The sequence below is a fragment of the Salvia splendens genome, chromosome 11, assembly GCF_004379255.2.
Source record: "Salvia splendens isolate huo1 chromosome 11, SspV2, whole genome shotgun sequence".
In the NCBI taxonomy this organism is placed as follows: Eukaryota; Viridiplantae; Streptophyta; class Magnoliopsida; order Lamiales; family Lamiaceae; genus Salvia; species Salvia splendens.
In genome coordinates, this window is record NC_056042.1 from 6138514 (window position 1) to 6156033 (window position 17520).

Consider the following 17520-nt stretch of genomic DNA (forward strand, 5'->3'; position numbering starts at 1 on the left):
GTGAATTGATGCTCGACCTTAACAGAAAAGTGATTTATGTTGCAAATACGTTTTTGAGGAAAATAAAGTTTGTAAAAGGAATATCATGCCATGTTTTGTTTTGAGAAATGCCTATCTGTTTGTTTAGCAAGGGAGTTGTCCCTACTAGACCTATTGAAATCGAATTCGGGTCTGACTAGGGAGTGAGTCCCTACTCAGGCTAGTGTACACCAATGGGGATCGTGAGCCGTCTTTTGGGTCGGCCGGTCCAGTGATCGAGTTTGCGGCCACATTCTCGTTCACAGGATGTTGATGTTGATGAGATTGATGTTGATGAGATTGATGTTGATGAGATTGATGATGATGTTGATGATTGCTTAGTGGGGAGTGAGTCCCTACTATGCGTTTAATCGAATTCGGGTCCTAGCAAGGGTACGTCCCTACTCGGACTAGTGTACACGATGAGGACCGTGAGTCATCGAATGGGTTGGCCGGTTTTCGTGCTCGTGGAAAGTGGCCCCTTACACGGCACCCTAAAGAACAGATATGACAGTTTCTTAAATAAATCAAGAAGAAATGGTTGTGTTTTGAAATGATGAGGAAAAATGATTTGAGGATGAGTTGAAAGGTTGTGATTGAGATATTTTTATTGTCTCGGGCCTTTTCAAGTTAAAACCCCGAGGTCACTCAATGGTGGCATGATATAACTGTTTTGGCATTTGTCCACTGAGTGCATCAAGTACTCAACCCTGCATATGTTTTCCCTATGTGCAGGTTGAGTGTGGACGGGGGACGGAGGATGTTGAGCATTGGACAGAGACAATATTCAATAAATGATCCGGTTGCTATTGTGTCTTCATACACAGTAGTAGCTAACTCTCAAATGCTTCCGCTACGTCAAGTTTTAAGAATTTCTTTTAATTCCTTTGAATTGTCAAACTATGTCATTCACGTTATGTACCTTGGGGTATTGAAACCTTGTTGATAAACGAAATTTCGTATTTTGATCGATATGTCGTACTCCTCTTGATCGTTTCCCCTTCTTCCCCGCTTCTTAATTCCCCCATTAGTCGCGATTTTCCCGTGCTTCCTATCCTTAGGAAGTGCGGTCGTGACACTCACCCCTCTGGAACATTATTCTATTATCAAACGTTATTTTGAGATATTTGACGACTCTCAGTCCTACTTTAAGATGATCACTTCGGGGTTGATGCATGAATTAACATATCACATTGACTGCATATACTATATCAGGTCTAGTGTGTGATAGATGAATCATTTTTCCTACTAACCTTTGATACCTCTCTCGGTCAGCTAGTTGATCTCCTTCCGTGGTTTGGAGGCCATGATTTACAGTGATTGGTGTATCTGCTAGTTTACACTTCATCAGCCTAGTTTCTGCTACAAGATCTAGAGTATACTTTTTGTGGTTGATAAAGATCCCCTTCGTTGATCTTTGAACTTCAATTACCAAAAATTACTTGAGTGCCCCCAAATTCTTCATCTCAAATTCTGTGACCAAATTTTTCTTTAGTTGCACTCTTCTGGATCGTCATCTGTGATGATAATGTCATCAACATATCAGATAAATGATCTTATCCCCTATTTTCTTCATGAACAGTGTGTGATATGCATTACTCTGCTAGTACTCGTATTTCTTTATAGCTTCGGTGAATCTCCCGAACTACACCCTTGGAAATTGTTGCAATCCATACTAGGTTCTCTTAAGCTGGCATACTTCTCCCTCTTCAAAGCTATCTTCAAATCTCAGGGGAGCATCCATGTAGACTTTCTTTTTTAACTCCTCATGTAGTAACGCATTAGTCACATCGAACTAGTACACAAGCCAATGTTTGTTTGCTGCAGTGGAGAGTAGTACGCGAACCGTATTTATTTTTGCCACTTGAAAAAGTTTCTGAGTAATCTACTCCATAGGTATGGGTGTACCCTTTGGCTATGAGGCGAGCCTTGTATATCTCAATTGTTCCGTCAAGTCTTCATTTGATGGAGAAAACTCATATGCAACCTACAATCTGTTTCCTTTTTGGTAGCCAACATTTCAACCATGTCCTATTCCTTTCCAATGCTTTCAGTTCTACCATCATTGCTTCTCTTTAGTGTGGGATCTTCAAGGCTTCATTTAATGTCTGTGGGATCTCTTCTTGTCCATACAAAGTTGCCTAAAAAGCTCTAGCTAATTTCTTCAGGTTTGCTTTTGCCATACTGCCTACTAGGTACATTAGTGTCTTCGTACTCCTTCCAGGGAGTATTGTTTCGGTGGGATCCAACTAGTGCTCTGAGGGGGTATAATGTACTGTCAGTTGTAACAATATCGGAATTCTCAATAAGATTGTTTACCTCGGATATTAAATGCGGAGATGTTGGGGAAGCACTTGATTCCACTGGTCGACTTATGTTCAAGACTTGCTCGGCAATAGGACTTACTAGTTCCGGTGGATCTCCAGAAGGAGATTCATGGTCATGGTTTATGGGCAGCCAACATATCATGTCTTCCGTTATTATTTCATTTTTGTCCCTCTTCCCATGATTGGTAAGTAGAGTGGCGTAAAAGAATTCTGTTTCTGGAAAGTGCAGTTCATCGTGGTGATAACTTGCCGGTTTTTAGGATCATAGCATTTATACCGTTTCGGGTTAGCACCATACCAAATAAAACACACTTAATTGCGAAGGGGAGAATTTATTTCTCTCGTGTTTGGGGACATAAACAAAGACTGAACATCCGAAGACGCGGTGATCAAGGGATATAACTGGTGGTATACTGGTTGAGGTGGACAACACTTGAAGTGGGTTTTTGTGATCGAGCATTTTTTGGGCAAACGATTTATGAGGCATGGAAGTTGTGATGGCTTCGGGTCGGAAGGAATTTGAGACTTTTGATAGTAAGTTACAATACAATTTAGTGACACGACACGATCAAAACCTGATATTACACGATAAAATATGATATTACACAACTAAAACTCGTTACAACATTATTAAAAATTCTATTGATTTAAATCTAAATAATAAAATTTTAATTTTAATTTTTTTAAGTAATAAAATAAAAATTTTATTTCTTAATAGACAACTTAAACCCAATCCTAACTCGACCTTAACTCAATTTGAAAATCGAATTCTTATTTATTGGGTCTATCCTATAAGGATCCAAACCCAAAAATTGCATGTTCGTCTCAAATTAACTTCGTGTGTATTCGTGTCACGTGTCTGATAAAAAATTATGAGGCCTAGACCTGGGGCCGAATAACAAAAAAATGAAATTGAATATCAAATATATCTAAATATATGATTTTTTCATAACTACTGAACTTGTGCATGTACATGTAATGCTAGTTACTAATATGAAACGACGCCGCACGAAACGTTCAGCAAACGTATAAAGCTTAAGGTCGTATACCGCCTTCTCTTTTGAACTAAAATTCGTCAGAGCTCCAATTTCATTGATCGCCCGCCATGGCTATGCAAGCTGGAATCGGATTATCCAGGATCTTTCTAATTGCTGGAGCTGGTAATTTATTGCGTTTTTTTAACCATTTTTTTGTAGTTTGATTTTAGGAAAGGTGTATATTTTGCTTTTGGTTTTTTCTTGTGTGATTAGGTTACACGGGAACTATATTGTTGAAGAATGGGAAATTGTCAGATATATTGGGGGAGTTGCAGGTATTGAATTTCTCATCTCCATTCATTTCAGATTTGTTCCGTGTTGATATGTTGTTCTTTTGATTTTGTTAAATTTTTGAGTTGTATCATCTCAATTTAGTGTTGCTTCTGTTACAAGCGCTGGAGAGATTCTCTTCACGCTTTAGTTGGACCGCATCTTTGTAATTTTGTCCAAATGCATGTCAAAGTTCGTATGCTTCCTGATATGGACGAAATTCAATCTGCGAAGGCTATTAAAATAATTCTGAGTTGTTAGACTAATTTTCTGAGAAGTTATTTCTTCTTCTGGAAATAAATTACTACTAGTTTAATAGTTGAAGGTGACATAAAAGTTGATGCTAGTGGTATCATGAGTGTTTGCTAGTATGCCCTAGTGAATTGAAGTTTCTTGAGCTAATATCTTTTTTTAGTTGTGAATTTGTGGTTGAAGGTTGATTTTGAAATGTTTCCTGGATATTTGGCAGAATTTGGTTAAAGGCATGGAGAAATCAGGCGAGTTGGAGGGGGATTCTGATCATTCTGACGCCATTGCCACCCAGGTTTGTGCATGGTAACAGATGAAATTATCATCTTGATGTTAATGATTTAGAGCTTATTGTTATTTTATAGTACTACTTTGGTCACTTAATCGACTACTGGCTTGTTCTGTACAATCATTGACCATGATGGTTTAGCAAATAATTTTGAGTCTTTCATCTGGGAGGTATTGTCTACATTTCTGCACGTGCAAATGGCTTTTAAATTTACAGTTTTGCCTTATCCACCAAAATGTTGGGTTTCTCACCCTCCTTTTTCTTTAAGGATCTCAGTGCACTTGGTATAAAACTGTTACAATTATCTTATGAGCTCAAATGCCTCTGAATATTTCAAAAAGATGTGCTCTACAGATTTGATATATGGTTAGTGCGTTTTTCAGGTCCGTCGACTAGCCATGGAGGTTCGCCAGCTGGCCTCATCCCGGCAGATTACTGTTCTAAATGGGAGCACTACCCAGAGTCAGTAACTTGTTTTTGTGCAAGAGCATATCCCTTATAGTTTTGCAAGTGTTGACACTTTTTCTCTTTATCGTAGGTAACTTAGCATCTCTAGTTGTCCCAGCTGCTGCTGTTGGAGCTGTGGGATATGGCTACATGTGGTGGAAGGTAAGAACATACATATTACATTCATTTTCATGCCTAGGAATTTCTGCATTTAAAGGCTATTCTCTTCTTTGTATCCTGTTTTCTGCTTGTAGGATGTCTTCTTTAGTATCCTTACTGATACCCTTTTTCATGACATGGTCCCTCGAATTCCCCATCTTCAAAATGTCAGGGTCTTTCCTTTGGAGACCTGATGTATGTAACGAAGCAGAATATGGCAAATGCTGTTACAAACTTGACAAAACATTTGGATCATGTGTCTGACGCTCTTGCTGTAAGTATAAGCTATTTCTATTATGTATTTACTGGACCCATGTTTTCTTTTCCTTAATCCCTACATTTTCGTGATTACCTGCATCAAGAAGCTTTTTGTGTCTGTTTTATGAATGGTATATCCATGATGATCAACAAAGCAAGAGTAGTTCTTTATTACGTGCCTTTGCTTTCTAATCTGCTTTAGATTTATTCACTCTCATGTTGCTTAGTCTAGTACTTAAAAGAATATATTCTTTGTTTCACATGAACTTGAAACATTATAATAGCTACAACATTGGTGGTCTGTTTATTTTGCATATGAAATTTCTACATAGATTGATTTTGGATATGATGTCCGAGCAGGCAGCAAAAAGACACTTGACTCAGAGAATTGAGAACCTGGATGGAAAAATCGATGAGCAAATAGAGATTTCTAAATTGATTAGAAATGAGGTACAAGCAATAGCACTACTGATTTCTTTTTCTGTTTCATTAGCTACTAACTAGTAATCTAAAGAATATTATCATTTCTCAAAACAATTTATACTCTCGAAACAGGTCAATGATGCGCATGCTGATCTCTCTCAAATTGGCTTTGATTTGAACGATTTGCATCGGATGGTGTCTGGTTTGGTCAGTTTTATTCTGTCATATTATTTCTTCAGTTTTGTTGCCAGTACAAGAAATATTGATGTTGCTTTTGTTAATTATAGTCATTAAGGTGCCACACATGTAGATGTGTTCATCTGTTGAATGTCGTCTTACATTTTTCATTTATCATTATGCATTATTGCATATTTAACTTATGTGACCCTTTTGTGAATCCAACATGAAATAGCTGATTCATCCATCTAACGTACCTTCTAGCTCCATTGTTTCATTATTTCGAGACTAATAAAGTTAGTTTTGCTTTATATTTTACACATTCGAGGCATGGGACTTTGTCTGGGGTGTTGCTTCATCATCTCTACATGTTTGGTTCATATATATTGCACTGTTATTTCTTTGGTAGTGCTTTTCCTTTTTGACTCTTACCTCATATGTTCTATTGCAGGATGGCAAGCTCCATTCACTAGAAGACAAGCAGGTGAACTATTTTTCTTTCAATTGAGTATTAGTCTCTTCTCTATTTTTTTGCTCTGCAAGTTACTATTCCGGCTTGAATTTTCTCCAACAACCAAGTAATATTAGAATGCAATATGGTGCTTCAGTATTGCACCTCTGCAGCACTTAATACTTGCTCATTCTTGCTGTTTATAGGAGTTTGCAAATGCTGGGGTGATGTACCTGTGTAGCATTGTAAATGGAAAAAGGATGCCCATGCCAGACAGAATTCAGGTTGGTTTCTTTTGTGCCTATGTTTTTTTCTCTCCTTTATAATTTGCACTCCCTCCATCCCATAAAAATAGGGACTTTGGGGATGGCATGAGTTTTAATGTAAAATTTGGTAAAGTAGGGGAGATGTAGAAAGAAAAAGTGATTGAAGTATTGTTAGTGGAGAATGGGGTCCACCTTATAAGAGAGAAAGAGAACAGCCTTGCCAAAAATAGAAAGAGACTATTTTTGTGGGACTGACCAAAATGGAAAAAGAAGACTATATTTATGGGACGGGGACGGAGGGAGTAATAAAAACCAGGTTTTCTCTCTGGTGAATTCATCTGATGTTTTCTTATAGAATGCCATTTCTCGTCTTTTCAATTTCTATGTATGATGGCCTTTGAGGCAAGAAAAAAATATTTGAGCCGTGCAAAATTTTTAATACCTCTTTCTCATTTCAGTTGTTATTCAGAAGGTGTATTCATACTTTTTTCTTCGCCGGGTGTTTGGAAGCATGTTATGTGATTTTCAGCCATATCTAATGTAGAGTCATAAGTCATAACTGTAAAATCCAGTAGTTGGTAGCAAACCTGTTTTTACTAACTAGTAATTTGTTTTCAATGTTTTGGTGCAGGATCAATTTAAACTTGCTGGAAATTCAATGCAAAGTCTCATGGTACCTCATTTATTTCTACTAAATGCTTCCCCATGCTAAATTTTTGGAGTCCATTACTTTTTTTTTCTTAAGGAGATATACATGATTTTATAGTATGCTGATGAGCCTTTAGCCCTTTACATGCTACAGCTTGGACTTTGAATAAGGCTTCACGAATTTATCTACTGGTGAATTGTGATGACTGTTTCTACAAAAATTTTCATCCTTGAACAATTTAAAGCCAGCTTGTGGCATTGAATAAATTTTAGTCTAGTCAGAAGTTCTTCAATATAGGTTAATTGCAAAAACTACACATGGAAAGTGGAAACAGTGCGAAGAATCTTTTTTGTTCTTGGTGAAATTCCTGCATTCCCTTACTCCTCTGTTCAACTATTTTCAGGGTCTTAGAGCCATCGTAGAGTCTCCTGAAAATTTATTGACAGATGGGAGTGTTCAAGACTTCTCTTCTGAGAAGCTCAACAAAACCATAACGAGGTATGCTATAACAACGTTTTTCTACTCACAGTCTGAATTCTTTTTCATTGATATCTATTTGCACACATACAATTATTTTCATGCATTTATGACCAGTGTATTTGACATGCAGGACTTTTTCAAACAAGTGTTGAGCTACTTGCTCCACATTTTTCACTACTAGCTGCTGCCGTTTTAGTGTCTTCTCTATGCAACACAGTCTTCTCGATTATCACATATACAAGTACATAGTTTGCATACTGTTATAGAAATAATGTTGTAGTTACCGTGTGTGCTGTGCCCATGGATTTGTTAATTTGTTGGTTTGGAATTTGTACTAATTAGAAGCAACATTGAATACATGAAGCCTGGGAAGAAGGTTATATTCCTAACATACCCAATCTATTCGTATCACCCCTGTAATTGAATTGATTTTCAGAGCTGGTTTATTTCAACCATGTTACATAGTTATTGTTCATACATAGCTCTCAGATCTAATACTTGACACATTGCATTGATGTGTTCCAAAACGGCCATCCTGTGGGTTTTTCTTCATCATCGTCATCACCGCCACCACCAGTAGCAGTAGTAGTCGTCTTTTCAACGAGCTCTTTAAACAAGGAAGAGCGGAGGAGCAGACTGAGAGCTGTTGGGGTGGTGGGCTTATTCCAAGGGGTGAGAGGCATTTTCCTTTCAATAATCTCATGCTTGTCAGATATTGCTGGATTCTTTATTGCAAACGAATTCCCACTAGACAAATCCAAGCAGTTATTCTGAGGCCTCATCCATCTAATATAGTTGCTCAACTCTTCCTTGTGATGCTGCCTTGACCTTCACCATAACCAATCACTTCGTTAATCACCACATTAAACATCCAACTCTCTACTTGTTTTAGCTAAAATGCAATGAAATCTTCACCTTCCAACACCTCTACTGTACTTGGACACTCCTCTCGCAAAACCACTGCTTCTCCTGCGAAATCAGCTCTATAACCAAGTGTCGCAACCAAAACATTATATCGTTAATCGTTACCTTCTTAGAGAGACCAAGTATTCCTCCTTGCTCATGTTTTGCATTATTTCTATATCCTTTTTGTAATCACATATCTGCAACCAAACTTGTTTCAGTATTCAAGATTTAAATGACAGTTATCTATAGATATATCGAGAGAATCATACTGGGAAGTTAGTATATGTTGAGGCTCCCCAGTATTTGATTGCAGCCAAATCATAGACTCTCGCTGCAGCTTCTTCTTCATCGTATGCCCCTGCAACCACAATCGATGTTTATGAGGAGCACATGTTTGGCACCAAAAGTTTGAATCACTTGAAGTTTGAGGTACTCACCAAGATATACTGCTCCATACCAAGAATACCAGCCAACACAGTAATACCATATTAGTATAGAATGGTAACGATGTTCAAATGAATAGTATACAAAACAAAAGAATGAACCTTGTTTTCCTTTCTTCTTTTGAGTTTCATTCCAAGACCCTTTATCCCATAGATGAGCTTCGAACCGCCCTGTCCACCGGTGTCTAGAGAAAAGTAGAAAGAGAAAAGGGATTCATTATATCCTGCAATAAAAAGGCTAAGAGCAATGAATAGATTTACCTGCTAACTCCACGAAATCTTGAACTCCTCTTGATGGTAGTGGTAGTGGTAGTAGTCGTTGCAGTGTGATCTAGATGGAATGAGTGTCGAGGTCGCTGTTCATTACAGAGTGCTAATAGAGACGGAGACCTGCGTCGTCTCTTCACACACTTAGTTTCATGAGCATCAGCTTCAGCCATGGAGGAAAATACGAGTTTTTGACACTTGCGTGCAAAGGTTCTTATAAGCATGCATACGATGTCGTGTGCTTGTTTTCTTCTTGTTACTACAGCTTGTCTTGATGGAAAAAAGGACAGGAAATCGATTATCACAGTAGCATGTTTGCTGTCTTTTTTCTCCATTTAGTGTTCCAGCCTAACTTACTCACCAAACGATGTTTTCCACACTTGAATTAATACCAACATTCTCCAAAAAAAAAACTAATTTAGTAGTGCAAAAGGAATATGGATATGGTCAAGGACCTTAACATCATAACCAATGGGATTTATTTAACTTTATCTCTAACACAGACAAAAGATTGTATTACCCAGAGATGACTAGTGTGAGCCAAATAGCATCATTTCATGTTTACACAACAAATTGGTGAATCAAACTCATTGGATTCTTCGTCCACCTGGCTTCTTCACTTCTTTCCTGTTTTTTTCTCATTTTGGTTTTATTTACTTCACTTGGCATTATATTAACACAATTGCAGATCATTGTATTATTTGCTCCCAATGTTGATTTCCTATGAACAAAAAACAAAATGCTCTACTGAATTTGCTCGTTTCCACAGCCACAATTTACTCTTGAATCTCCCATTTATACATAAAGGAAGAACAACTACATGAACGAAACCTAAACAAAATTACGAATCATCCATGATAACGAGTGACGAGCATAAATCATTGTGGAAACACAGAATGAAACAAGGAATTTCTCAGATTTTGTTGATGTAGTCGAATGTCAATAGCTACAAGAAAGAATAACAGAAGCCTACAATGGAAGCAGCAAAAGTGAGACAACATCAATGGGAATTGCCTGCACATGAACAAATGTAAAAGGTGAAAGAGAACTGACCTAAAAAAACTATCTGTTGTATGTGCCTAAGAGAGTTCTCCTGCCAAGATTAAAACCCCAGCCGAGAATCACAAAAGAATCACTGTGCAATTTGTCCCCATATTGGAGCTTGCACAAAGAATGACTTTAACTTCTAATATTTGGTTAGCTTTATGTCTCTGCTTCATCAATATGTATTTCTAACTTTCCTGTGTTGTTAGATTCCCCGAAAAATAATATCATTAGCCGAGTTAGCTAGGTTGAAGATTCATCAGCTGCAGACCAGTCAAATTCAGCATCTATCACCTAATTCACTTCCATTTTCTATCACCACCTAAAACTGTCACTACTCTTGGCTTTATGTCACTCTTGCTTTTGGTTTTCTCTTGACTCATGTCGATGCCTCTGATCTCCGTGCAGTTCTCCACTTAAATCCTCATTAGGCTTTTTCTTGAACTTAATGGAAGGAAAAGTGCATCTTACGGATAATTTAGAATTAACCGTAGCTTCTTTAGATTCAGTAGAGCTCATAACAGAATGACGACTTTGATCATCAGGGATAGGATAATTTGATGATGTTAAGCTCCCACACCGAACTTCCAGTTGCTGCCTCTTTAGTCGCTTGAAACCCTGACAGAATCAAAGTTACAATTTTTAGTTTGAAATTTCACTATCATATCAACAAGAAAACACTCTATCAACAGAAAAGCATCACCGTTACTGCAAAAAGTAAACCAGAGTAAATTTAACCACAAAACTGCAGAATAGAAAAGTATTCTAATATACAGCTAACAACTCAGACATGAAATGTAGTACCTGCTGGACAGTGTTTACAGATGTAAAATCACGTGCAGTTTTTCTTTCCATTTTGCTCTTAGATCTTCGCTTAACCCTGAATATTTCGAAATCTGACTCGTCCTCATAGGTTGCGTTTCTAGTGCTCTCCGCCTGAATAACTTTCCTTTCTGATCTAGGTTTTCTGTTCAAGGGTTGGGAATAATCAAAAGGCATTGCATATATATCAGTCTCCAAGTTGGAGTTCCCATGGTCCTGCCCAGCCTGCAAAAGTAAACATGTGAGTTTAACATTTCATTACATTTCAATGATTCTTCAGTAAAAGAATAACATATAACAAAACCTTCAGAAGGATAATGAATCTTTACTTTGGCAATCATGTTGAGGCTTTTAGTTGATTTCGACGATGACATACAGGAAATAGATGCATCCGTTATTTCAGTCCTAGTATTTTCGCTGCAACTGGTTAAAACAGATGGGTATCCAGATGTTTCTTCATCTGATACAAGAGAAATCTTTCCATAAGGGATGTAGCTATCATTTTCAGATCCCGAGAACATGCGGAACAGTAAACCAAAGTCATTGCTGTTCCCATACTTCTCCTCGAACTCCTGCAATATATCCTTCTCCTCCTCATATTGTCTGGCTGCTACTTCCATTTCAAGAATATTTTCTCTTACAGCAAGTGTCAGAGTCCCTCCACAAGGCCAATCAATTGATCTGATATCTGTTATGGAACCAAAGGATACGTAAATATTCTAACAAAAGGTATTCTGAGAAAAACCAGAGCTATATGAACTTTGTAATACCATGGTGGAGGCATACAGGGTGCGAGTAACACTGGCAGTTTAGATATGCTACATAACAATCACGTTTGCACTGGCTGCAGAGAATTGTTCCATGGGAAAAGGAGGAAACGGTTGTGCATGCTCTTGATTTCATCAGGCACCATCTGGCATAATGCTGAAATCGGATCAAATTAACAAAAGAAACCATTATGCTTCTCTGTGATATCAAATCTCCATGTGTACACTCTGGTTTATCAAGTTCGGATCTTGCATAATGTAGTAGCATTGCTTCTTTGCACAGAAGTTCCTCATGGGGAAGAAGAGGCATCCTTCCGAGCAGAGCGTAGCGCTGACTTGCTATTGATCCCAAGTGAAACCAATCACCCATTGCAAAATTAACAGCTTCACCACAATTAAAACCTGAAAGATAAAAGAAATTATTTCATATTTATAAGAAAGACCGAACTTTAGAACTGCACAATCTCAACCTGCAGCAGCATATTTATCACGTACCGTGACTAAATCCTGAGTGATAAGCTCTAGGGAAAGTTATTACGAATTCCCCAGGGTTCTGTACGGCTCTATAAACAGGGACATCATGTTCTAACAATATATTTGGTGGGAAAAGAGTTGTCTTCCCTAAAAGAACATCAAAGGCCCCATCCTCCCCATCACCAGGTAAGATATCATGGGCATAGACATGGTCCTTCACCACATTTTCAAAAGCAGTAGCTGCATGACCGGGAATTCCGTACCAAGTTTTTGCAGCTCCACAATGGTGATAATTGATGCTGTACACACATAAAACTACAATCAGCAAAAGTTAAGAATCATATCAAACACCATACCGCTTAAGTAGAATAACACATACCTATACAGGTAATGATCTTCCACATGCCAAGCAAAAATGCTAAACAGCATCCCTATGTAAAGCATAGGTTCAGTGACACCCTAATATGAACCAAATATCAGTCAGGAATGTGACAACAAAGTTAAAAACTATTTTCAAGAAATATTAAGCACATACAGGGATTTCTGTTTCAAGAAGACGCAAGGTAGATATCGGCAGCCGAGGAATTTTCTGCAAACAAGTACAATACATTAGATATTACTAGTCACATTCCCACAAAAGATCAAGACATCTATGCATACAAAAATGACATAGTGAAAGAGGTCATGAGACCTATAGAGAGGCAAGACATAAAATTACAATGTCTAGATGAGTGACAGAGAGAGCAGAAATCATTGCTAATTGCACTCCAAGAAAGTGTATCAACAAGGATTTTCTTATAAAATATTGTTCTACAACCAAAAACATTCAGAATCTATTTTGTACTAATAAACATCTAGTTCATCTGTTATACAAATTCCATTCATGCAGAAAATAAAGACTAAAACATTTATTTTGAGAAGAGCACCTTAAAATTCCATCTGCTGTTTCCAAGCGGATCACTCGGAGATGATGAAAATGCACTTCCATCAACGTCACATGCATATTCAACACTTTCAGTCTTTCCACAAGCTATCTCATTCCAAAATTCTTTTTCCATGAATTTGGCTGAAAGGCCTCCAGTACTACCATATCTACGAGCAAAAATCTTGTTTGCCATTCTCTCATAATCACGAAATGTATAGTTTCTGAAAAACAACATTCAAGTTTAAAGCCTGAAATGACAGTAATATACTAATATTAAAGTACATCAATGCAGATATAAGAGGAAAAACTCACATCCCACTCATGAAAAAGGTGACCCTGTCATCAGTATCCCATTCAGCAAAACGAAGTGGTTGTACCCTAGTTGTAAAACTGAAACCAACCTTCTCTTTTGTAAGAACTACACCAGCAGGAACAGAAGCACTTACAGGGGATATGATCTTGCAAATACCTGGAGATTGAAGCATATCATTAGGCATATTATGGAATATAAAAGTCTGGGATCTTAAGAAAAGGAAGCCATTGTAAAAGAAAGTAGTTAAAGTCTGCCATTTATTAGCCAACTAGTACAACACAAGTTACTGAACAAGAACTCTATCAGCAAAAAAAAAGACACAGCATCACTGAATTTTTAATGCCACAAATCAAGTACAGAATCGGAGGAACTTTCAAATATTCAATCCAATTTCAAAACTCATAAAATTCAAATGTCACAGTTAGGCATTGAGCATACCATATTTAGAGGCATCTGGAGCTATCTTTTGGATATAAACTAAGGGATTCTGGAATTCTTCTTTAGTTGGACGATAAACCGGGCACTCTGTAACTTTCTCTGTCCATTCAAGGTCTAAAGTGTCAAACTTAGCCACTTTTCTCTTTGAGAAAACATTATTCTTAGTGGAACTGTTGCCAAATCTTGAATATAGGTCAGCTTGATTGTGCAAACTATCACCGCAAGGAGAAGAAGTTCGTAAAGCATCACCACCACTCCTATTCAGGGTCTTGCTAACAATGTAAGATTCATTCTCTGCTTCTATTTTCCTCCTTTTTAGCATTTCATGCTTTAAAAATTCAAGTTTAGCTTCTCTAGAAGAACAAACTCTTCCCTCCACCTGCATAATGTAAAAGCATGAGCATTAATGTAAACATGCAGAAAGAAAATTTGAATTAAAGCATTTGGTCAATACAATAAAGCATAAAAAGCAAACCTGCTTCAGGAATAGGAAGTGAAAGCGACATAAAATCTAGTACAATTAAATAAACTTATCAATATGTTTCACAGATTTAAGAAAAGTAAGAAAAAAAAAGGCCTGCAGCATCTATGGTAGTTCAATTAAGTTTTAAAATGCAGTTACTTTACGCACTATTTTTGTGTTTATCAAAATATCACATAAAACATGCCATACCTAGACCCATGACGGGTAAAACATTCAATTGGTAAAACGTGTAAGAAATAACATCTCATTTTTGTCATTTTGATGTCAGATTCTCTTTTCTCTTAACATTAACATCCATATGATATCATCAATAGGGTTTGTTGTTTCATGTGTAATCGCAGTATATAAAAAATATTTATGTGAAACATCATAAAATTTCAAGGGATGATCAACTAAATCATATGATGAAGATGAGGACTCCACTAAAACTGTAGCAAATGTCCATTGATCCTAATTTCTCTATCATTTTTATCAAAGTATTAAGAATACAATAAATGTCTCCACACCAATTAGCTCCGTGGCCTTTTGTTATAGGATATGAAAAAAAGTCAAACATGAGAACAGGAATAGAAAAATAAAATTTCCAGAAAAGGATATCAGTATATACTCATTTTCCAGAAAAACGAAACATCCTTAAAGTTCACCAATCAAGTCAAAAAAGGTAGGCTAGAAAAATCGATAATTGGCACAGAAACCAGACAAATTCAAAAGCCAAAACTCCCTGGGTATGTACTTTGAGTTTCAGATAGAAAATGAAAGATCCCAAAAAAACTCAATAAAGAAAGATTAAACAATGAACAAATAAAAAAAGAGCGTGCATCCCCAAATCGAAACAATGATAAATTAACAAAATCTGCATTCTATATGGAGTATATTATATGTAAACATTACAGTGAGAAAAAAAACACCGATCCACATCAGAACATCAAATGTTGCATACAATAACTCATAATACACAGGTCATAGTAGAGATGCCGAACAGAGAATCAAATGCCTGATTTTCTCGGCCACGACAGCGACTCATCCAATGAGAAATTGCAGAGAACACAGTAGTTTATAAACTCTAATCAACAGATAAATATTTGACACATAAGAAATTGATCTTCAAATGAGTCCAGAAATCGACGAGAAACACACATTAACCACAGAAAATTGAAACAACAAATCAAGCACCAAAGTGAAACAGAAAAATCACCATCTCATCCGCCAAATGTATATCCCACGCCTCCGTGTTCTCCGAAGGATAAAAAATAACCAACCAAACTAAATTATACTCTCCGCATTCTCACAGTAGCCAGGACCGAGTCAAACTCCGGGATCGAAGCGATGCGATGCGAGTCACGTTCAAAACAGAATTACCAATTTGTTACAATACCGAAAATGCAATTGACGGCGAGTGGACTCACTCGCCGGCCGTCTGCGAACTGGACGAGAAATCCGCTCCGTGGAGAGAGAGAGAGAGAGAGATTGGGAGAGGTGTAGAGAAAGAAACATGAAGGTTGCAGGAAGTTAGGAAAATTATAAAAGAAGGGATGAATTATCGGTTATAGTTTCAATATGTATTGTCCCATCTCAGCAAATTCGTTACTGTAATTATTTATTTCCAATAAATAAAGCAATTACAGCCAATTTGGAAACGACGAATAATAAAAGGGTTTAATAATTACGTAAAATACAATATTTAAGCGAAAAGACGAAAAGGGGGACAGAAGTGTGAACTACGAAGGAAAGTGGTAGTAGAAGTAGTTGTTATAGTTTGGTTGAACTAAACGCCGTTTCTGACAAGCTAATGAAATACCGAATGTACCCCAAAACAGGATAGGAAACCGGTGGATTCGGATAGGGAAAAGCGGCGGTTTGGAGGGTTAAAAGTAGATACTGATGTGACGGTGTTTAGGGGGGTGAGAAATAATCGCGTGCGACAGGTGTGTGTGCACCGTCGGATCTGCACGTTGGTCATATAACGAGCCTGGGGTAAAAAACGGCTGCCATGTGCTCTAATTAAGTTCGCGCGCTTGACACGTATACACACACCGGTTTGACCTAGTCTTCTCTGAGTTGAACAGGTCCGCCACTCCATAGACCATTCTTCTTTTACACGGAGTATTCCATTAGTATCGAAAGCCATTAGAGCATTAGCAATGGGGCGCCCTAAGGCGCGCCTTATGGCGCGCCACGTCAGCAGTTTTATCCTCCTACCTCCCCACCTGCAGTGGGGCGCCCTAAGGCGCGCCCTACGCATCATCATTTTATTGTTTTGTTTAATTAATTTAACTGTTTTCAAATAACAAGTAACGAGTAAATAAAAAACGGTCTAAATAACAAACGACGAAGTTTTAATTAAAAAAAGTTACATCATTGAACTAATAATAAAAAAAAACTAAGTCGGACCAATTCCCAACTTCCGACGCAGCTCATCGAGTAACGCCCGGAGATATTCGGCTTCGTCGGGGTCGGTACACTTCTTGAGGGCCTTGTGCGTCTGCAACATCGTCCTTGCCATCGACGCTGTTGCTAACGACTCAAACGCGGTGGCCGTCTGGGTCGGGAGCTCTACCGGGACCGGAGCTTGGGTTGCAGCGGTCGACGATGAGGTCGCGGTTGCCTTCCCCTTGGCCTTCGCAGCCTTGACGCCGGAAGGACACCAGTGTGCCGGAACTCAGTTCATCCACGTACGTCTGGTTGAGGTCAACCGGGTGACTGCCGCTGCCGCTGCTCGTGTAGTCACCAACTTCGGTGACCTTCGTCCTCTTCGGCGCACCAGTGTGCAGAATTCCACCTTGGAACTTCTGCTTCTCCCTCAAGAGCGCCCAGATGGCCTCGTGCTTGAAATCGCCGAACATCGACCGGTACGACAACATCGCTTTAGTGCGCACGTCGCTCGCGCTCTCGCCGCTCACCTGTAACCGCGTGAACTTCTCGAACTCCGCCGCGTACAAGTTCACTTGCTTCTTGACTTGATACCAATGCTTGCGGAGTTGCTCAAGCTTGCGTTTGTACGCGGTCGGCGGCTTGACCGAATTGTAGAGGTCCGCGATGCGTTCCCAGTACGCGATCTGTCGCTGGTTGTTTGCGAATATCGGATCTTCCGATATATCTACCCAACACCGGGACAAAGTGAGAGTTTCGTCGTCGTT

At 38.3% G+C, this 17520-nt stretch overlaps 3 protein-coding genes across 4 annotated transcripts; 1 reads left to right on the forward strand and 2 right to left on the reverse strand.

Moving 5' to 3' along the window:
• The first annotated feature begins 3357 nt into the window (after positions 1-3357).
• On the forward strand, positions 3358-7975 carry LOC121755783. The gene is made up of 13 exons (XM_042151169.1): positions 3358-3505; positions 3596-3657; positions 4122-4196; positions 4574-4652; positions 4729-4799; positions 4969-5070; positions 5415-5504; positions 5610-5684; positions 6106-6138; positions 6312-6389; positions 7003-7044; positions 7424-7518; positions 7631-7975. Exons 1-13 carry the CDS (start codon positions 3451-3453, stop codon positions 7650-7652), a joined length of 879 nt encoding a protein of 292 aa, XP_042007103.1. The 5' UTR covers positions 3358-3450; the 3' UTR covers positions 7653-7975.
• On the reverse strand, positions 7973-9889 carry LOC121755781 (AP2-like ethylene-responsive transcription factor SMOS1). The gene is made up of 7 exons (XM_042151168.1): positions 9111-9889; positions 8952-9034; positions 8844-8852; positions 8676-8764; positions 8530-8603; positions 8416-8469; positions 7973-8328 (listed from the first exon to the last, which is right to left on the reverse strand). Exons 1-7 carry the CDS (start codon positions 9449-9451, stop codon positions 7992-7994), a joined length of 987 nt encoding a protein of 328 aa, XP_042007102.1. The 5' UTR covers positions 9452-9889; the 3' UTR covers positions 7973-7991.
• A 124-nt stretch (positions 9890-10013) lies between these two features.
• On the reverse strand, positions 10014-15945 carry LOC121755780 (lysine-specific demethylase JMJ706-like). Of its 2 annotated transcripts, XM_042151166.1 has the most exons (11): positions 15579-15945; positions 13900-14278; positions 13461-13617; positions 13150-13369; positions 12759-12812; positions 12603-12682; positions 12245-12522; positions 11753-12151; positions 11312-11670; positions 10965-11207; positions 10014-10778 (listed from the first exon to the last, which is right to left on the reverse strand). In XM_042151166.1, exons 1-11 carry the CDS (start codon positions 15579-15581, stop codon positions 10512-10514), a joined length of 2439 nt encoding a protein of 812 aa, XP_042007100.1. In that variant the 5' UTR covers positions 15582-15945; the 3' UTR covers positions 10014-10511. The 2 variants fall into 2 exon arrangements, with proteins under 2 accessions (XP_042007100.1, XP_042007101.1); XM_042151167.1 differs by lacking the exon at positions 10014-10778 and having other exon boundaries at positions 11028-11207; positions 11287-11670.
• Positions 15946-17520: the final 1575 nt, after the last annotated feature.